Source organism: Melanotaenia boesemani, chromosome 17 (genome assembly GCF_017639745.1).
Source record: "Melanotaenia boesemani isolate fMelBoe1 chromosome 17, fMelBoe1.pri, whole genome shotgun sequence".
NCBI lineage: Eukaryota > Metazoa > Chordata > Actinopteri > Atheriniformes > Melanotaeniidae > Melanotaenia > Melanotaenia boesemani.
Window position 1 is genome coordinate 4,176,329 of NC_055698.1, and position 22,533 is coordinate 4,198,861.

At 41.8% G+C, this 22,533-nt stretch overlaps 1 protein-coding gene across 7 annotated transcripts in view; it reads left to right on the top strand.

Moving 5' to 3' along the window:
- The window catches only part of LOC121627999 (receptor-type tyrosine-protein phosphatase U-like), a 236,992-nt gene that overhangs the window by 161,738 nt on the left and 52,721 nt on the right, over positions 1–22,533 (top strand). For all 7 annotated transcript variants that reach the window (XM_041966886.1, XM_041966889.1, XM_041966887.1 and 4 more), the window contains exons 8-13: positions 7,079–7,399; positions 9,687–9,796; positions 11,044–11,245; positions 14,730–14,832; positions 15,761–16,040; positions 21,675–21,711. In XM_041966886.1, coding sequence (XP_041822820.1) covers positions 7,079–7,399; positions 9,687–9,796; positions 11,044–11,245; positions 14,730–14,832; positions 15,761–16,040; positions 21,675–21,711 — 1,053 coding nt within the window. The remainder of the gene's footprint in view (positions 1–7,078; positions 7,400–9,686; positions 9,797–11,043; positions 11,246–14,729; positions 14,833–15,760; positions 16,041–21,674; positions 21,712–22,533) is intronic.

Below are 22,533 nucleotides of genomic sequence, written 5' to 3' on the forward strand. Positions count from 1 at the left end.
TTAAACTGAAATAGATCCAACAACTTGTTATCAAGTTCTGCAAAATGACCCATTAATTTGAATCAGAAGTAAGGAAACATAGAAAACCTGCAGGACAGTGGCCCTCAAGGACCCGGATTTGAGACCCCTGTGGTAGTTGGTCTGTTTACAAATCTCCTAAAAACAAAATTGTGTCCGAACTCTGACATGGCAACCAAACAATGTGCCATGAATGTAGAGTGTAACTCATTAAAACCTGTGCATATTAGTTATGATCCTGAGCATCTTGTTGTAACATCTAACCACCTCCATGCGCTCCCTCTTACCACTTTATAAACCTTTCTGGTCAACTCATCGAGTGTCTGTCATAATTTAGAGGCCATGGCTGTATTGTGGCTGTTAGTACCTTCACCAGGAGGATTCACATCTGAGATGTTGGTTTTGTTTCTAAAGGCTTTAACTTTTAGTAGCTTTAATTATGCACAGACAAATCAAAACATTAAAACCACAAAGAGGGAAAATAAATAACACTTATCATCACAGACAACCGGCATCCTGGCATTACCAGTTAAAACTCTTACACTTTGGAAGGACTCCAAGAAGAAGGGTTAGAGTTTTAGACGAGTTAGATGAGTGATATCCCCAAAGAAATTATATCACAATTTAATTTAAAATATCTCAATAACGATGTCACAGACTATATTGATGTCTTTTATCAAACAGTAAGTTTCAGTCTTATCCTTCCAGCATCAGCCCGACAGCCAAATAACGACTCTTTATAAAACATAATCTATCTGATGCATTTTCAACTCCTATTAGTTAACAGTGTTTCTGGAAAAAAGGAAGACAAAAGAACATTGCTGCTGAGATGAGGCCTGTTTTGTTCATGGCAGGGTTACTTATTTCAACACAACACCGGACCTCCTGCGAGTGCTTCGGGACAAGGGAGGAGTCCACAGCAGCGCCACTGCTCATTAGGAAAATGAAGAAACTATAAGCGCTTTCACATCAGTCCATGAGTCTCCAAGAACACCTGAAAAGTCGCTGGATTTTCGTTGCTCATTTTTAATCGGTTGAAGGATCTTAATACTCAATATATGGTGCAAATTACTAAGTTGGCAGCATCGAGCAGCTTCCGGTATTTTCCCAGATTCTCCTTCAGAAGCAGCAGACGTGTGATGACTCAAGGAATACGTGACAAAATCATTTGGTTACAGCAAATCTATTTAATAAAAAATAGTTTGTTTTGTCTATCACTGTTTTTTTGGTGGTTTGAAGCAGAAGTCAGCTTTTCATCACTGCTTTGCTTCGCCATGTTTCCTTGTTCCCTCGCTCAGCTGAGCTCCTGTGCTGCAAAGGTCCACTTGCAGTTAAATGACGTCATTGCACCGTGAAATGTGTGATCATGTGATGTCATGATATTACATTTTCTACTTCTCATGACTCAGAAAGAAACCCTAGAGGTCAACTGATTGTTGAGTGACTCTAAAGTTTCAGGCAGCTCATAATTTTCCAAATGACTCAGCTGGGGCTATGCTGTTACCTTCATAGATGTCTGCAAGGATACATGCTTCCTCATGCTTCATCTGCAAAAATCAGGTCAAAAACAGTTAAAGGCTTTAATTCCTTTGCTTGGTTCAGTCCTTTTTGCACAATTTCTTCATGTTCAGCTGTAATAAAACCACAAAAAAAATCAATAAACTTCCTTTAAATATTATAAGTTACGCCACAAGCAATTGGCACATCTTGAAACTCGGAAGTCTACAGTCCAGACCCGTTAGGTTTTAATGGTAAGTCTGAGGTTGTGCACTCAGTTTGAACATAGCTGCCAGCAGGAGGGACAGGCCTCAGTGGCAGCTCACTGATGCAGCTGTTGAAGATGAGGAGGATGAGATGAAATGTGAAAATCCACAGGGACTTCCCCACCAACCCTTCCTCCAGTGCTCATCTCATGTCTGGCTTCCCCATCCTCTCCCCACTAATCCCTCTGATTGGGCTAATCAAGCAGAGTTTAGGTTGACTGGCTGAGGACAGGGATGTGACGAGGACATGGCCGGACGGCCAGCTGAGGACAGGCGTGTGGCGAGGACGGGGCTGGATGGCCGGCTGAGGACAGGCATGTGGTGAGGACGGGGCCGAGCTGGCTGAGGACAGGCGTGTGGTGAGGACGGGGCTGGGCTGGCTGAGGACAGGCGTGTGGTGAGGACGGGGCCGAGCTGGCTGAGGACAGGCGTGTGGCTGTAATGATGAGTTATGGTGTCTGAAGCAGAGAGTGAACACTGGGTCGGCGAGCTTCTGGTGACAGGGTTGGTTTTAACAGGATTAGACTGCCATACGGGCCTGATGTTGTTAAAGGAGTCAGATATTAAACCGGTTACTCTCAGACATCTTTGACATGACTAGTATGATACAATTTTATCTCACTAAATTCTTCTTTTTAGATCGATTGATTCTTTTCTATGGGGTTTTTACCCGGATCGGCTGTCAGAAGACAAATAAGTTTGACTCGGTGTTGTGGTGTTTTTTTGCTTCTGGGAAGAACATCCTTCAAATCATCAAATACTGGAGGGACATTTCCTCACTGTCTTGGATCCGTCCCCTCAGAGGTGATATCTCCTCTGTGACATTGCTTCATTCATTGATGTATTGTGATCTATGTTTAGTGACAGTGCTCAGGACCGGTCCAACCCCAGAGTCGTCCTCGTCTCCGTTGTCGCCGTTCTGAAGGCCTCACTCTTGTCTTGCTCTGTCAAATGTCTTTGCAGCACATTTGGAGATCCAGGCAAGGCCACAGGACTGAAAAGTCCTTGTACGAGTTTGAAACTGGACGCTCTGCTTGACAGGGACATGGAGATGTGCAATTCCAGCATTCACACATGACAGCAGTAATTAGGCTTCATCCGTCCACCTTCGGTTCCCCGCTGTTCTCTGGTTGAACCTCACTCATAGGAATGTGGAGTTCTGTGCTGCAGGTTATTTCTTCAGGCAGTCAGATTTTTTCCTTTTCTTTCACCTCTCTGTAACCTCAAAGTCTGAGTTTGTGAAGTCAGCTGTAGCCCTGCCATCTCCTCATTGTGTTTCCATTTTTAAACTGTAAACTTTTCTTTTCAGTATGAATTAAAATTTGTGCTTTAGTGGAAAACAAAGTCTCTGTCCTGTAACATCCAACTAGAATAATCAGACTTACCATTTTCTTTAGTAAACAGCACACAGGTGCATTTCTTATTAGACAGACAGACAGACAGACAGACAACTTTATTTATCCCCGAAGGGAAATTGCGTTGTTACAGTAGTCCAGTAATAACATAAAAAAATCCACAGTGGAATAAATTAGAGAAAAAAAAATACGAATACAAGAGTGAATTGGCAGATAAAGTGCAGTGGCAAGATGAGTAATAATGAAAATAGCTATCAGATATTGATATGTAAATATGACTATGTAAATAAAGGAAGTGCAAGATAATACAGAATGTTGAATGATGTGCAAAGGATACAAATATTATATAATTGTATATCAGAGCGACAACTATAGGTTGCAGTAAGTACAATGGTTGACTTAGTCCAGTTGTGTGATCGTGTCTTTGGCAGAGGTAGATGAGTTATGGAGTCTTATTGCAGCAGGAAGGAACGATTTCCTGTACCGTTCCTTAGAGCAGCGGGGTTGGATCAGTCTGCTGCTAAAACTGCTCTTTAGCTTGTCCAGTGTGTTATGGAGGGGGTGGGAGGGGTTGTCCCTGATTGCCAGCAGTTTTGCCAGCATTCTCTCCTCCACCACCTCCTCCAGGGTGACAAGTTTAGAGCCAACAGCAGACTCTGCCTTTCTGATCAGTTTCCTCAGTCTGGACACTGCAGCAAAGAAGATGGCGCTCGCCACCACAGACTGATAAAACATCTGCAGCATCTTATTGCAGACGTGAAAGGACCTGAGCCTCCTTAAGAAGTAAAGCCGGCTCTGCCCCTTCTTGTAAATGGCGTCTGTGTTGGTGGACCAGTCCAGCTTATTGTTAAGTGTGACGCCTAAATATTTGTATGAGTCCACTGAGTCCACATCCGTCCCATTGATGAAGACAGGAGAGGGCAGAGGCTTTTTCCTCCTAAAGTCCACCACCATCTCTCTCGTCTTCGCCACGTTCAGCAGTAGATGGTTCTCCCCACACCACCTCACAAAGCGGTCCACCAGGTCCCTGTACTCCGCCTCCCTCCCCCCCTCCACACATCCCACAATGGCCGTGTCATCAGAGAATTTCTGCAGATGACACGATTCAGTGCAGTACTTAAAGTCTGATGTGTATGTGGTGAAGAGGAAGGGAGACAGCACAGTTCCCTGGGGGGCCCCAATGTTACTGATCAGACGATCAGACACACAGTTCTGTAACCTCACAAACTGCGGTCTGCCCGTCAGATAGTCGTCTACCCAGGCGACGAGGGGAGCACTCACCCACATGTCCAGCAGTTTGGCCTTCAGCAGTCCAGGCTGAATGGTGTTAAAGGCGCTGGAGAAGTCGAAGAACATGATGCGGACTGATGTGTCAGGTCTATCCAGGGAGGAGTAGGCCCTCTGCAGCAAGTAGATGATTGCATCATCAACCCCAACATGGGGCTGATATGCAAACTGGAGGGGGTCTTGTGATTGGCTCACCAGTGGCCTGAGGTGCGCCAGAACCAGTCTCTCCATGACCTTCATGATGTGAGAGGTCAGTGCTACTGGCCTGTAGTCCTCCAGTGCAGTAGGACGTCCTTTTTTGGGCACTGGGACCAGGCACGATGTTTTCCAGAGCACTGGCACTCTCTGAAGGCGTAGGCTCATGTTGAAGAGGTGCTGGAGAACTCCACAGAGCTGACCGGAACATGCTTTCAGCACATAAGGGCTGAGTCCGTCCGGTCCAGCGGCTTTCCTCTGTCTGAGTCTCTCCAGTTCTCTCTTCACCTGGCTGGATGTGATGTGGAGTCCAGACTGGGGGGTAGGGGGTATAGCAGGTTCTGAGGTGGATGTAAGCAGTGGGCTGGGTGGTGGAGGTGACAACAGAGGTGCTAAGAGGTGTCTGCAGCCGGAGGTGGGGAAGAGCTGTGGGGGCTGTGAGGAAGTCCTGGGGGCAGGAGATGAGAATGGGTCCCAGTAGGTGGTGGTGTTGGTGTTGGTGGGGGTGGGGGGAGGTGGGGAGTTGTTGTATTGAGATTGAGATGCAGAAGAGGGCCTGCCAGTGGAGGAGGGGTTGGAGTTGAACCTATTGAAAAACATCAATAGAGATCCCTTCTTAGGCTGGATGTAGCTTGTAGTCTTCCAGCATGCAGGAGTCTGTTCTTGCTCTTTGTCACAGAAGGATGAACCAAGACGTCTTTAAGGTAGCATCAAACAGACATCTTGACTACTAGTGTGGACCACTTAAAAGGCTTTATTTACTGTGAGCGGACTGTAAAAATCCCCATCCCAACCTCTCCTCTCGGACTGGGGTTGGGTTGGAGCTTACCTTTGAAGCGATATGCCCACTGTTGTTTGCCTTGTTTAGTCCTATTTTGCTGTGTTGGGGGTTTTTTGTTGGGCTGCAGCCTGTGGGTGAAGGTTGTGGTCGAACCATCGCCGCTCCATCTCTAACTAAAAGAAAAACAAAACAACAAAGCAATCGGAGCCACATTCAATAAAGTCTGAGACCAATTCAGTGATGTTTCTGTTGTAATTCAGTTTATATCTCAGAGAAAACCAAACAAATTCAGAACCTCTCTTATGAACTATATACCATTTTTCCCACTAAATCCAATTATTGAACAATTCAATCCAGTTATTTGCAATTCCATTCAGTTAAATTTATAATTCAATTAAATCCCAATTCATTGGATTCAGTTAAGTTCAGTTCAATTCAATTCAGTTCAATTCAATCATTTCAATTCAATCATTTCAACTCAAATGATTATAATCGCCTTTAATCCAGTGCTATTTTTTTCCCCCAATGCAGTACCAATTAAAAGTTAAGACACACCTTCCAATTCAAATTAAATGGGTAGGTGTGTCTTAACTTTTGTCTTGAACTCTAAATCACTTGTAATCCTTTTCAATCCAATTCATAATAGTCCAATTCAGTCAAATGTGTATATGCCATTCATATAGTAAAATTCATTCCAATTTATTTTAACCCAATTCACTCCTACTATTAGAATTTTTTAAATGTAACTACAATTTATTTGCTCAAATCAAATAGTTCCAATTTAATTCATTGTGCATAAATTAATTCTAATCAAATTTAGTCCAACTCATTTTAATTCAATTTAATCCACTTAAATCCATTTCGGTACAGTTTAGTCAATTTAAATGACAAAACAAAGGATGGATGATCCGCTTCAGTCCAGTTCATTATAAATCCATTTTAACCTGTTTAATCCAATTCATCGTAATCCAGTATAATGAAATGAATTTATTTCATTTTTATCTCATGCACATTATATTTACACTTTAATCAGATTCAAATTCATTAAAACTGATTTCTAATCCAGTTTAAACCAGTTCAATCCTATTTATTCTAAATATATGAATAATAATTCCAACTCATAAAAAAATATAAATTTTAAGGTAAACCAACAGACCACATCAAACTGAGCAGATTTAAGTAGAAATTAGCTGTTAATGAAGTTGATACCACTCTTGATATTATTATTAAACTGCCCCTAAGTTTGGCCACATCTCATATTTTAACTCATTTTTTAGTTTACATTTCCAGTTTGAACGACTCTTCTGATTCCTTTTTCTGAAGTCTTTTTTTTTCATTTCTACAGTATCACGTAAAAATAAAATACATCAAAATAAAAAAGAAATATTTAGCTATTTTATTTTCCTTAGCATGATTCTCTGTTTCTCATCAAAGCACAGTTCAGGTCCTCTAATGCAGGGCGAGCCATGTTTGTACAGAAGCCCAGAAAGGACAAAGCAAAGGAAAAGAGATTTAAAATGATTTTCATTGACTTTATTCATGTTGACGTCTTCAGCTTTCATTTAGACAGTTTTCCAAGAAAGAGCTGCAGCTGAGCCAATGTGCTACTTTAAAAAAACGAGGAAGCTTAAATCCATGAGCTCACTGCATGTTTGACTTGTGTTTTCTGTCTGTTTCAGAGCCCATGCGTGCCTTGCGAGGTCTCACAGCCACCGAGATCCAGCCGCGGCAGCTGGCCCTGCAGTGGGAGCCGCTGGGCTACAACCTCACCCGCTGCCACACCTATTCCTTATCCCTGTGCTACCGCTACTCCATGCCCACGGGAGGCAGCGGCGGGAACAACGCCACCGTCAGAGAGTGCCTGTCGTTGGATCGCAACACTTCACACTACATCCTGCGGGACTTGCCACCCTTCCGCGCTGTTCATGTGCGGCTGGCGCTGGCCAACCCGGAAGGCAAGAAAGAGAGCAGAGAGGTCACCTTCCAGACTGAGGAAGACAGTGAGTAGTCGCTTCATTTAACACAGCAAGTGTTTGCTTGAACGTATTAACAGCATCATCATTACAGGAGACAGGGGTGGACTTCATGCATGCATGAAAGCTCCTCGTTGCCACGGCTACTCAGCTTCACAACTTTTTGAATTTGTAGCCATGCTTTCATGCTGAGATAATTATGGTGCATTGCCTAACTAAAATCTGTGCCTTTAGTCATCCAGTACTCGCAGAAAAACACAAATATTGACTCACAAAATAAGCTGGATCAGCATAACTAAATAGTACATCAGGCTTTTAAATAGACCAGTGAAACATTAATCAGCTCAGACCTCGGCCGGTAGCAAAACGGCAAAATGATTCTGCTTATCGTTGTATTAATATTTTCCTGTGAACGTCAGCAGATTAAGTGCAGTCCAATGCACATTCCTAGGAAACGAAAGTATGGGAGGTCGGACACTCATTGTTGTGCAGACTGAGGAAGACTTTCTAATATAATGGATTATCATTCAAGAATATTCTCATCCTGGTGGTGGAGAAAATGATGGTCGAGCATCTGCTAAACATGTGGGACTGATTTACATTAAAGCATCTTAAAGCAACAAGAAGTGGGAGTCTTAATTATCCACGCCTGCACAATGCTGTCTTCACAGCAGGAGGAAGTGAAAACACACATAATGTAGCGTGGTGTTTTGATGTTATTGATCATATTTGACTTCTTACAACTTCACCCCAACGTGTCAGAATAAAATGGTTTAAACATTTAGTTTAAGTGTCAGAAACAAGTTCTGCTTCTGAGCCAATAATGCTAGTCCTGACAGCGCCCCCGTCACCAGGAGAGCCGGCAGCTCCCTCACAGTAACAGCATCTGATGACAGTTCCTACTGAGCTCAACAATCAAACACTTGTGATGCTGAGTCTCTCTGCTGCTCTAAGAAGAGATCAGGTTGTTGTCGTTTTGGTAGCAGTTTGTCTGTTTTGAGGTGAACAGACAACCCAGATTCTACCACATGCGACCAGGTCTAGTGGAATAGCAGGTGGACCCGTACCCTCTCTGCTATCAGACACTAAAAATTAGGATTATTCAACTTTAGAGTGAAATTTACAGAAAATGTAAAAAAAAACGGTGGTGGTGGGTAAACACAAATAACTAGTCATGTGTTAGGTGTGGTCTTAGTCTGATGATGTCTAAATGTGAAGAGGATGAAGAAGAGGACTGTTTACCTGCAAGCTGTCAGTAGCTGCGTTTCTGTTACAGTCTTTCGCAGAATAAAAGTGATGTTTCAGAAACTTCGACAAAGTTGCTCCTTGCAGGTGTGTCCATTGAATGGTGTTTAGCTTATAAGCCGTAAACCCTGCGAGACAGAGGACGGAGATTTCTAATTCCTTGTAAAACTGCACTTCGCTGGTGTTTGCTTTCAAAGATGACGGTTATATTTTTCTCATCAATTATTTGTAAAAGGATTTCTGTCTCCTCCTCCTTCCATACCTACCACGCCATCTTTACTTGAAGCGAACTCATGTGGAGTCACGCGACCCCCCTACATCTGGTGATGTTTAAATGCGAAAAAAGTGTTTCCATTAAACTTTAGTGATTTACTTCTATATTGACACGTCTGAAAAACCACCTCATGACAGTATAAAAGGTTTTTAGCAATATTTGAGAGGTTTTTTTTAAATGTAGGTTTAGTGCAGTTCGGGGGGTAATGGAAACGCATCCACCGAACAAGAACATTTAGGGGTTAAACACCTTTTTATGGAATATTGTGTTGTACAACAAATACTATAACATTGAGCAGATGTTCGTGTGCATTCAGAAGTTTCTTTTAAATGAAGTTCACCTCAACGATTCTAGTGCATTTTAGGTTTATTGTGACTTCATACTATAGAGGAAGCTAAAAAACTCTTTCAGCTGTCTTTGTGGCACATTCATGGATGAAGGTAAGGAAGGACTAGCCAGGTGCATCTTTAAAAAGATGCGTTTCATTGGGCCAGCCAGTGCTGTAGTTCAGGTAAAGTTGGATTACTTGCCTCTTTCTTTGTCAGTTTGGAGCTTTTAGATAAGTCAGGATCTCTGTTTATCCTGAGTGCTGGGGAACACTGGTCTTCGCTTTCCTTTCATCAACCCCCTCATCCTCCTTATTTCCCTGTCTTGCTCCTCCATCCCTCCTTGGCCTTGTCCTTTCCAGCCTGTCAGGCGTGTTTTCACCCCCTGGCATCCCTGTACAAGTATCCGTTAACCTGAAACCTACGTGAGGTTTGTTTCAGTGAAAGCTGTTTTTCTCTTCCACTGCAGTTCCTGGCGGCATTGCTCCAGAGTCCCTGACCTTCACGCCGCTCGACGACATGATCTTCCTCAAGTGGGAAGAGCCCATAGAGCCCAACGGTCTCATCACGCAGTACGAGGTGGGACATTTACGCCAAAGCTCAACATTCCACACTAATACAGTCACTGCATCTCACACTAATCCTCTCCAGGTGTAGGACGTTATTTTCCACATGCCAGGATCTATTATTTTCCCCCTCCTACAGGACACTGATTCAAAACAAGAAAAACTCTGCTTCACACATCAGAACTGCTCTGCTTTTCCTCCTCGACTTCCTCCAGGGTCTCTTTTTCACCTAAACCCTCAACAGGAGGCTGAGCCAAAGAAGTGCAGAGGACCCACTTTCCACAGTTCACAGGATTTACTGTCCATGTTTGTATGGTAATGAAGCCGAGGCGCAGACTTCAGGCTGTAATTACAGGGGGACAACCATTCTAATTACTTATTTGCCTAACAGATGCCTCCACGAGGGGATAGCTTTAAATGTTTCTAATTAATTATTGATGGCCTCAAATCTCCTGCAGACCTCTGTATTCTGGACCTTTTATGCGGTAAAAATCTGCTGTAACCTAACGAATGGTCACCCAACACTGCTGCTCCACATCTACAATCCAGCAAGTCAAAAATAAGCTCATATTTTTCGTAAAATGGTCTCTTCTGATATGTTGTTCATCTGCTACTGGGAATAAAATTCTGTTTTATTTACACAGCATTCCAACTTTTTTGTAAATGGGGTTTTAATTTAAACTTTTTCTGCATTACTAGAAATTGTTATTTTTGCATAGATCATGCAGATGGATTTATATTATTTATTTTATTTTTTTTATTTTAAAGCTTTTTAATTCAAGTCTAAAAAACACAAGACTTTGTCTTGAATTTAGTTTATGTTCTGATCGTTATCAGAAAGTAATTACTTTGAAATGCATGAAACATTTAAGGTTTTATCATTTTAATTTTAAGGATTTGCAGCTTCTCCTTTTAGAAGGTCTGAATTGTTTGAAATGTTAGATTTTTTAAAAATTATTTTTCTTTATTTTTAACATCCAAATTTAACTTTTTTTCTTATTATTTCTACCTATATAAAAATCCAATTTCACTCTGAAATTTGTCTAAAGGTAATTGTTATGACCAAACATGCAAAAGCAGTTGGATTTATTCATGTAATCAGATTACATCTCGGCAGTACCGACCGTGCGGTTGGCTAAATCTTAGCATGCTTACCATCTTACACAGCTTTTCTTTTGAAGAAAAAGAACCTTAAGGTTTGAACCCAGCATACCTACATATAGACTCTTTAATCCAGTTCCGTCTTTCCTCTGCCTGCAGATCAGCTACCAGAGCATCGAGTCCTCTGACCCCGGCATCAATGTGCCCGGTCCTCGCCGCACCGTGTCCAAGTTGAGGAATGAAACCTACCACATGTTCTCTGGCCTCCATCCTGGAACCACATACCTGGTGTCCGTCCGTGCCCGGACCGCCAAAGGCTTCGGCCAGACGGCGCTGACTGAGATCACTACTAACATCTCTGGTGAGGGCTGATCACTGAATCTGTTAATACTGAAACCTGGTTTTATTTGACAGTGGAAAATGTTGCTTCACAGCTTTAAAGAAAGCTCAACAAAAGATCCAAAACACTAGAGAAGAGCAAAAAAAGAGTAATGGCTCATAATTCCATCCTCCTGCAGAGCGTTGACTGAGGTCCTCATATACAGTACATTTAAATTATACAAATGATCTCCATTCTCCTCCAGACAAACAGCTTTCAGCTGCACTCTGGCTTTGTTTGATGCAGAACAAATTTCAGCAAACGAGAAATGTTCAGCCTGAGCGGTTTGAGTAAAAACAGTTTTTTCACATCTCCACAGTCGGAGTTCACTGATCAGTAGGTGTGTGTGTGTGTGATAGGGATGAGGTCGCAGCGAATCACTGTGAAAGATGTGCTGGCAACGAGAAATGTTGGCCCCTTGACTGGATGACAGCGGCTCGAGCTCAGTAATTGTGTTTACTCTGAAACATTGATGTGATGTGTTCCTGTAAAACATGCAGTGGGTAAACAGAATGAGTGGATGGTTGGAATTATCCAAGAATCCATGGAGATGGATTGGGAGAAAACAGAAGAGAACAAGTTAAATAGGTCAGCTGATGCCTTCCTCCTTCGTATCGTATCACATCGTATCGTATCACATCGTATCGTATCACATCGTATCGTATCACATCGTATCGTATCACATTGTATCGTATCACATCGTATCACATCGTATCGTATCGTATCGCATCGCATTGCATCATATCATATCATATTGTATCGTATTGTATTGCATCACATAGTATCAAATTGTATCACACGGTATCGTATTATATTGCATTGCATCTAAATGGATCGTATTTCATCAGATCGCATCACATGGTACCGTATTGCGTTATTATTGTTTAGTATCGCATCCCATTGCATCCTATATCATATATCATATCACATTGTATTGTATGGCATCATATCGCATCGCATTGTATCATATTGCATTGTATCATATCACATGGTATTGTATTGTATTGCATTGCATCGTATTACATGGTATTGTATCATATTGCTTCCCATTGTATCGTATTGTATCACATTGTATTGTATCGTATTGCTTCGCATTGTATCGTATTGTATCACATCGTATCACATGGTATTGTATCTATTGCTACTGATCTTGTTAATAGCACTTTGGCATATTTTCTTGGGTGATTTTTTGGCTTTTCAAATAGTTCTTTAATTTTAAAAAGTTTTTAGTAGAGTAGTTTAAAGAGCTATCCTGTAAGTGTGATTAATTTTAACCAACACCTAGTAGTAATGAATCACTACAATTTTAGGGTAGCAACAATTTACCAAAGAAAAACCAACAGAAGAACTATTTACTGTTGCAAGGATCTGGTACAATGCGTGTGAAGCTGTGAGATTTAATGCTTTTAGTGTACAAATATGAGAAACATGCATAGCTTAAGACAACAACCAAAAGGTTCTGTGTAACTCCTCCACTTAAATAAACAAAAATGGGGTTCATTTCAGCCTTTGCAGCTAAAGCTTATCATAAATACCCCCACCCGGGGTTGAGAAATATAGATATTCAGTTAGCTATGTTCACAGCTATGTTCAGGCAAACTTGGCCCAAACTTGGCCCAAATCTGACAATGATCATTCATGTCACATGTGACCCATATCTGATGTTTTCATTGACAGTCTGAACAGCACAAATCAGATTTTTCTCTGATCTAACCCAGGCCACTTTCATATGTGGCACTAAATCTCATACATATCTGAGTTTTTTTCAAAGCGATCTCACTGTGAAACGTCATTTCATCCAACTTTTACTTTTTTGAAGTGAAATGGATGTCAGAATCTGCGCTGGAGTCGGGACACAGCAAGTTCAAAGCCAGAGCTATAATTCTATTGGCTCTGTTTGAACAACATCTAAACTTATATTCTCACGCTAATCCATATTTATCTCCATAAACACAGCGTGCTGTGTGTGACATCATGGCTTCCTCTGTGCTGGTAGGCTGTTCACACTGGAGTCTAATGGTGGGTGCATTTAGATAATAAAGTTGACAACCATCCAATAAGAATATCAGATTTCAGCAAAAACCTGTAATTGAGTGTTTAGACCTGCGACGTCAATGTAGACTTAATCCTCACTTATGTTCTACGCTAAATATGTATACTAATACACATACAGACAGAGTCTTCTATCCTTTTTCTGCGTCCTCTGTGTACATACTTTGGTCTGTTTGCACAAACCTCGCTGATGCTCACCCAGGCATAAAAATGGGACAGTACCACCAGTAACCATGGAGGGCAGTGTTGTGCAGTATAGCTCATGTGTGACTAGTTAAAATAACAAAGAAGCCACAATTTATTCAATGGCTGCACAGGCTACCAGCATTTACTTTATTTTATTTTTTGGATTTGACTGAAGTAATAATTTTATATATTCAGCCTTCTGATTGGCCAACATGGCTTCAGTGGTGGGGCTAGATTACCCTTTTGATATTCTGTTTGGTGCTCCTGGCAACGTTTCAAAAATATTTATTTTAAAGGAACCAAGCAGGAAAAGACTCCATTCTGCTAAAACTACCTGTGTCCATGTGGTCCCATCTTAAGCTTGCAGCTAGATTGCAGCCAGTCTCTGTGGAGGCCCCTGTGGAACCCTGTCAGTGTATACATTACAACCTCCTACACCATCCTGTACTCAATCCTGGCTACGCTACAAGAGCTCAGCAGGCAGCCGGATCCTGCTCTGTTCAGATAGCACGTATCAAAGTGCAAAGCTGCACCATTAGCCTTTTCATAATTCATTGGTTTTAACCAGCGAACGTGCACTGGGTCAAGCGCTCCTCGTCTCACTCCGTGCAAAGTAGACCTCAGACGTTCGTGATGTTTTCAAATGATGACACACAGTTACACAAGCAGGTTTTTATGTGGAAGCAGAAACATCCGCCTCCACTGTTCCTCAGTGTTTCTGTCTTCTGTTGTACAAGAGGAGAATAGCCATTTGCTTTACTACATACTCCAATTAATTCACTTTCTCTGGTAAACAAAGGAGGGAACACTCAACCTTATTGTCCCCTGAGCTCTGCTTAGGTTGTGCAGCTGTGCAATCTGCCCTAATTACACCTTAAGATCCTCTTGTTTTCTCTGTAGTCAGCTGCTGTTTCTAGTCATCATCAGTCAATGGCTCTGTGTGGGAGGCCTCCACGCACTAATACACCAGGGATGTGTGTGGGTAATGAATGAAGATAGCTAACTTTATCTTCTCATGTGGGGGTGAAAAAAGCTAAAATATTCAAGCAGAAGTGAAGCTACAAGTCTGTTTAAAGTCCCACATCTTAAAGCGTGTTTGACATCACCCAGGAAATTAGAAACTTGAAGCGACTCTGACTTTCTTTTGCAGTATCTTAGCTTTGTTTATTTACTTGTGTTTGGCTGGGACCTAACCGTTGGGCTTTCTCCTCCACATCTCTGCTCTCAGCCCCGGTGTTTGACTACGAGGACATCCCGTCTCCGCTGAGTGAGTCGGAGAGCACCATCACCGTGCTGCTGCGCCCTGCCCTGGGCCGAGGAGCTCCTGTCAGGTACAAGTCACGCTCACTCCTCCACGCTTTAACACAAATAGCTGCAGAGCTGTATGTAACACAGGACAGAGTTCTGTAAGTTCACTGCGTAGGAGACTACATCTGAAGCTAGATGTGTACAGAATCTGAAAGGTGTTCTAGTCATGCTACTTACAAAATAAATGTAATTAAGCCTCCAAAGGAACTGGGTGGTTTACAAAGTATATATATATATATATATATATATATATATATATATATATATATATATATACTGTGTATAGTTTCTAATTTATTGTCAGCTAATAACATTGAAGACGTCCTGACAGCCTGTATGAGACAGTCCTGTTTTAGAAAGTGAGGGATTTGAGTAAATATAACAAGCCTATCAACAAGCAGCTCTTCAGAAAAACGTGTTTCTCCGGTTAGATATACCACTAATGATGCAGTCTAGTCGGGTTCTTCCAGATGAGACAGCTATGTGAGAAGGCTAAAACCTCTGGATATGAAGCAAGAAAGCTTCTGTAATGAAAGGATTCCTGTTTTTTATATTCCAGATGTTGGGTGGGTGGCATGGTAAAGCTAGTACTGATGTGACAGGTGATGCTAGCAGGTGCTACAAAACCCTTTGAAGCAAAGATGGACAACAAATGTGTGAGAAAGTCATTGAACTGAATGAAAACGGTGGTCCTCAAAGAAAGCTTGGAAGGGATTTGCAGATTTCTCCATCTAGAGGACAGAAAATGGAATTGGTGGAATTTATTAGGAAGTTGAGTGTTTGCGTGTAGGTCGAAGGTGGAAACTCAGATCAGATCCCTCAGACAGGAAGGCTGCACAAGTTGAATTAAACAACGGTGGTTCCCCAACTTTTCCAGCTATGACCCCCAACATACGTTGCTGTTCCTTCGGTTTGTTTTTGGTCACTGAGTCCCTCATCGTCCTCTTCCAGTGCCTACCAGGTGGTGGTGGTGGAGGAGGACAGCTCCCGTCGGGTGCGGAGGAGGGAGCTGGGCACCGTGGACTGCTTCCCCACTCCAAACTCGCACAACGAGGCCCTGGCCAAAGGGGCCCCGCATTACTACACGGCGGAGCTGGCCCCCAGCAGCCTGCCAGAGGCCACACCGTTCACCGTGGGAGACAACCACACCTACAACGGCTACTGGAACAGTCCTTTAGACCCCACCAAGAACTACCTCATCTACTTTCAAGCCACCAGCAACTTCAGAGGGGTAAGAACCGCTCCAATGGTGGTGGAGGTGTGTGATCCTGCAGCTCAAACACATGCACACACACATGCACGCACTTGCCTTCATGTTTCAGCTATCTTGCTGCAGAGAAGACGTCGCCTGTGTTACCAGATGGAAAGATGTACGCTTTGGTTTGTTTAATTTAATGGTTTGATTAAATTCTATTTTATTGTTGGATAATTAATAAAACTACCAATTAATAAGAAAAGCAAGAAGTTTACCCTTAAACATGGAATAACAACATGACATGAGCAAAGAGATGAGGAACATTTATTGGAAGATAACCTGCAAAGTCATTAGAGTCCAGTGAACTCATCGTCATGTTCTAGAAAGCAGGTGGAGATGATCTGAGCTTTGTGACATGGTGCATTATCCTGCTGGAAGTAGCATCAGAAGATGCTCCACTGTGGTCATAAAGGGATGGACATGGTCAGCAACAATACTCAGGTAGGCTGTGCTGGTTAAACCAGGCCACGTTGGTACTAAGGGGCCCAAAGTGGGCCAAGAAAATCTCCCCCCACCATTACACCAGCAGCAGCCTGAAGCGTTGATCCAAGGCAGGATGGATCCATGTTTTCATGATGTTTCCAGCAGATTCTGAGTCTAGCATCTGAATGTGGAGCTGAAATGGAGACTCATCAGACCAGCAACGTTTCTCCATCTTCTATTGTCCAGTGTTGGTGAGTCTGTGTGAATTGTAGCCTCAGTTTCCTGTTCTTAGCTGACAGGAGGCTCCCGGTGTGTCTTCTGCTGCATCCTGGTCCAGACAGCTGCTGCTCACTGGATATCTTCTCTTCTCTGGAAACCCTGGAGATGGTTGTGGGTGAAAATCCCAGTAAATACTGAGACCAACAACCATGCCACGTTCAAAGTCTCTTAAATCCCCTTTCTTCCTCATTCTGATGCTCAGCTTAAACTTCAGTAAGTCGTCTTCACCACGTGTACATGCTGCCGTGTGATTGGCTGGTTAGAGAATGGTGTTAATGAGCAGTCCAGCAGGTGGCGCTGAGTTTCTAAACAGCAGGAAGTTTTTGGAGTAGTCAGATGATGGGTTCAGTGTCCTCTCAGGGGTCCTCTGATCTGAAATCCTCCATGTTGTGACCTTTGTTTTTAGTTCTTCACCCATAAATCTAAATCAGAAGTCAGCCATATTCAAGAGATTTCCTCTTCTTTTCTTTTTCCTTGTAAACTTTTTCATCTCCATCTATTTTTAAGCTGTACTTGTGTTTCAGGAGGCATCTGAAGGAGAAAGAGGATAAAACAAGTAATTATTTAGACGACTGTCCTGAATAAATTAGATGTTACAAGAATTACTGTGGACCCTGAGCTGTCATTGCTCTGAAACAGTAATTGCTCTGGAAAAAGATGCACGATTGGTGTATCCAGTTTCTCCTGAAACACACAAGTAGTTTTCTAAATCGTTTTTCTTCCTGCCATGTCTGTGGGAGCTTCTTTGTTCAGTGGGAAGAAAGTTTGATTACAGTGGAAATATTTACTGAACCAAACATGAAAAGTAGCAGCGTTTTTATCCATGTCGTAGCATTTAGACTGGAGCTGAATAAACTCCTGTTCACAGTAGTCTTTTATTTCATTTTCCACCCATCTGCCTTTATTAACATTATTTAACATTAACATTGAAATACTATTATTTAGCTAATTGTTGTCCCTCTTTAAAAGAGATAAAATGGGTAGCTGTAGATTACATTAACTCTGGTAATAACATTTGTTCCACGAAGCCCATTTCAAGCTGCAGCAGCTGTTTTCGAAGCAGCTGGTCAACATTGTTTAGATTTTAGCAGCTAAAGAGCTCGTTTTATTCTGTCTTTGCTCACATTTTCACCCAAGCTCATGTTTCCCTGTGTGGCTGTTAAAAAGGGGGAAAAAAGAAACATGGATGTTGTTTTTCATTCATAATATTAATGATAAATGTTATTAAAAGGCTGAAATATCAATATTGTGTCAATGAGACACATACGATGATGTCATGATGCGTTTCCACTGATAACATCAAATATTTATGGGTTCAGATGTTTGTTTTTTTTTTTGTACTTTTTAATCTCCTGAACTTCTTTTTCTGGAAGGGTTGGGCATTTTAAGGATTTTTTCAAGTTGACTAATCATGCTAATTAAAGTCCATGAGTCATTAATGCATGCCCTCCGCCCACACAAGCATTCTTATATCGAGATCTTTATTATACAGTGGAGTAGGTAGACATGAAGCGGGTTAAAACAGAGGTGGTGTCATGCAGCAGGCCGGGATTTGAACCTGGACCAGCTGCATCCAGAAGCTTCAGATAGCAAAAAATGTTTGGCCCAAATCTGGCTTTAACATACGGTGTTGACTAAATGTGAGTGTAGCTGCCACAACTCAGTCACAGGAAGGATGAGGTCCACTTCTGGCCCACACAACGCTTGCCAGCAGCATAACCAGCCATATTTGCCAAAAGTAGCCCAGACTCGGCCCAAACATGTCTGCTATCTGGGCTGTAGCCTCTCTATTCTATTCTATTCTATTCTATTCTATTCTATTCTATTCTATTCTATTCTATTCTATTCTATTCTATTCTATTCTACTGTCCCTTAGCAGACGCTTTTCTCCAAAGTGACTTACATCCGAGAGTAAGAACAATGCAAGCAGAAATCAGAGTTAAGTGGGTCCAGCTGTTTTCGGGGAGGCTAGCAGGTGGGCTAAACACCACTTCCAGTCTTTAGCCACACGAACACCATTTATCTTCTATTATCTTCCTGTCTGGTGCTTTTGCTCCTGAAGCTAAACATTTTTGTGAGGGTAAGTCTTCGTTATGCTGGTATAACTGTGGTTAGCTAGCTTCATCCTGCAGAAAGTACATTTCACTTTGTTGTCCTGCTGCTCCATACTGTTCATGTTGCAAACTCAGCGCTGTTAACATTAAACATAACCCTCCTCCTATGTACAATGTTCAGACTAATTGGTTAGTCGTGCACATCAACAGCTTCTAGTGTAATTTATTTTTATAAAAACTAAGACATAAACTCAAAAGACAAAAATAAATTAGTCTGATAGTAATATAGTAACTTCCAGTTGACAGTTTCATCATAAACATCATCAGGAAAGCTTTAGGTCACATATAAAAAGATAACTTAATAATTATAATGATCTGAATGAATTTAGAAGCTTTGAGTTTTTAATTTTTGTTAACTTTTTTTAACTGAGACCGACGCTGACGTGGTGCTCAAAAACCTTTTTCCTTATTGGAGAGTTAAATTTTCCACACTGGTTCTACAATAAGCCTGAGAAATATTGATTGTTTGTGGAGGAAAATGATCCAATATTAGATATCTGAGAGCCGGACTTTAACTTTCAGTCTTTCACTAACATTTGCAGCAACAACTTGACCAAACTAAAGCCTGTTCCGTCCTCCGAGAGAAGCCGGAACTTTCTCCTCATTCTCAACGCCGCGAGACCAAGAGAAAGTTGGTTTGGTCGACTGATTCATCCTCAACCAGATGCTTTTTCATTTTTAACGAGAAACCATCCATGAGGAGGTTGTGCACATGGTGGGTTGTGCACATAGTAGGGTTGTGAACGGGGTTCGAATAATGGGGAACTAAGGGGAGCTCGGCTCCCCTTAAAGGCAGAGGAGTTCCCCTAAAGACATTCAGCTGTATGTTTTAAGAAGGAGCCCTAAAATAGTCCACTCTAAGGTTACATTTAATTTTTAATAAGGTTCCTGGTGTTTCTTGAAAAGTATAGCATTAATTTGTGGGCTTTGTGTGTTTATTCATTCATTTAACTAATTAAATCTCTCAAACGACGCAGGTTATCAGTTCTGTTTCCTTCAGCACCATGGACAGCAGCATTGTTGGTTCGTTTCCAGCCTCCGTACAACAACCAGTTGATGTGCTTCCTTTTGTGATTGTTAAAAGAAATCTCTGTCCCTGTTTAAACAAGCTGCATACAGTTGTAGCAGAGCGTTTTTTTTTGCTAGTTACTATATTTTTGACCACGCACGTGCACTCATATATATGCACGTGCGTGTGACTTGTGAAGTTGTGGCGCATGCATGAAAATAGGGCTCCCCCAAAAGCCCCGGTGTAATTCGAGCCCTGGTTGTGTACATGCTGGGGTTGTGCACGTGAGCAGGTGGTGCACATAGTGGGGTTGTGTGCATGGTGGGGTGGTGCACATAGTGGGGTTGTGTACGTGGTGGGCTTGTGCACGTGAAGGGTCCTGTACATAGTGGGGTTGTGTACGTGGTGGGCTTGTGCACGTGAAGGGTGGGGCACATAGTGGGGTTGTGTACGTGGTGGGGTTGTGCACATGGCGGGGACTATAAGGCCGTAAACGGAGGTTCTGAAAGTGAAGCACATAATTAGAAATTATCTCAGAAAACCAGGAGTTTTTGTTGGATGTTTCTCCACCTTCGTATTTGCCGCATGTCTCTGCTCACAGAGTGTAAACATGGTGCTACTGGTGAAGGACCAGTATGCACTGGGCTTGTAGAGGCAGCTGTAGTCGTTAGTGCTGGTGTATCACTGGTGGAGGAATTTTAACATATGCAGCCTTCAGCCCTGTGATGCTGGTGGATTTATTCATACAAACATATGTATTCAGGTCCTTCCCCAGCTTCTCTGTTGGATAAAGATCAAGTCTGTTATGTGGCTGTTCTGACTCGATGACCATCATCAGGTCCTGATCGCTGTTTGCTGGGTTTTATTTAGAATCCATCAGGATCGTTATCATGAGTCTGTGAGGGAAACCTGACATGTTCCCACATTCACCTGAGCTGGTAAATGACTGGTTCATATGTTTTGTCTCATTTGTTTGAATTAATTAATTTATCTAGACTATCTCCTTTTCAGAATGTGTGAAAATCTTGTTTCTGCAGAAGTATTAAAGAAAATGAAAGGATTAATTCATTTCCAACCACTGCTGTAAAATGAATCTTTTGAGGATAAAACAGCTTCATATTTGATGAGCAGATCCAGTAGCAGCATCACATTTAATGCAATGTGAAAAGCCTCCTGGGAATGAGGCTACTTGGCGCTACTGTAAATCTCTCTTCCTAACAGGACTGGAGGCTCACACATTAAATGTCTACTTTAATAAGCTTTGGCATTTCTTCTGTAAAAAACCAGGAGGCCCACCTTGACAGAGAGCAGGAAGGCACATGACACACTTCCTGCTGCTGCTTTAATAACCCCTGGGGTGGGAGTAAATATGACTTATCTGTCACTCCGGAGCAGATGAGAGGAAATGAGCATCCACTTCAAGCAGATTTCCACTTTAGTTTTTTTCCTTTTTTTTAAGGTAATTTGCCAACCTTTTTAGGTGAAAGGTAATTGACTCCAATCTCAGAGCGGAAATTAGCATAATTACCCATAAAGGATGATTTTACTTCCCTAAATCTCAATCATGCAGCTTTCCCCTGCTTCTTCTTCTGCTTCGGGATGATGAAGAGCCAATCAGTGAAGCCGAGCAGGGGAGGGTGACAGAGCTCTTCCACATTACACAGATGTTATTTGAATAATATTTATCACAAAACAAAAGTCTTGTGTATAATTAACTGTTTTTTAATTGTGTGTTCTTTGTCTGAAGTTGAAAAATATGAACTGAAGGTTCTGTTTTCCCCACAGGAGACCAGGATTAACTGCATCCGGATCGCTCGCAAACGTAAGAACCTGCTCCTGTTTTAGAGACACTGAACCTCATCAAGTCAGTTAGAACTCAGCTTCTTCTCTGGCCTTCATTTCTACTTTTCCTATCTTAGCTACAGCTAGTTTGCTTTATGCCAGTCAGAGTAAGGTGGGTTTTTAACCACATCTATTCATGTTGTTGGGATTCTTTAAACAGCAACAATATATGTCAGTCCACTGTGACAAGCGTGGAGGAGTGTGAGGAAAAGTCCACATCTACCGACCCTCTGAGACGGATCGGTTCTTATAAGGGCAGAAAAATCACAGACAGGCTAAATAATAATAATAATAATAAAAATAATAATAATAATAATAATGATACAGAACAGTAATGTTTAAACTGTTTGTTAGACACCAACTTTGGTAAAACCGGACTGAAACTGAAACTTTAACGTTTAGGAAGGATTTTGCTGCTGAAGGTGATCAATAACATCTGTGTTCATGAACTCCAAGCAAATGAACATCATATTCTTTAAAGAATCATAGAAATGATTTTCCAGATTAGTTTCAATTTAATTATGTTATTCCAACTTAATGATGGACTTGGGTCAAACCAGCTTAATTCATTGATGACGACAATGTTGATCGAATTTATTTATTGAATTTTTACTTTAGTTGGTATAATGTAAAATGTTTTGATCCAACTCTGTAATACAGTCATATTTATTTATTCATGTACATTAAATCAGTGGTTCCCAGCCTGGGGGAGCGTGTGGGTCCCCGAGACTTTAAACATTCAGAGCCAACGTGATTAATGTCCACACATTGTCCCTATTTTAAGAAGAATAAATGTTGTTAA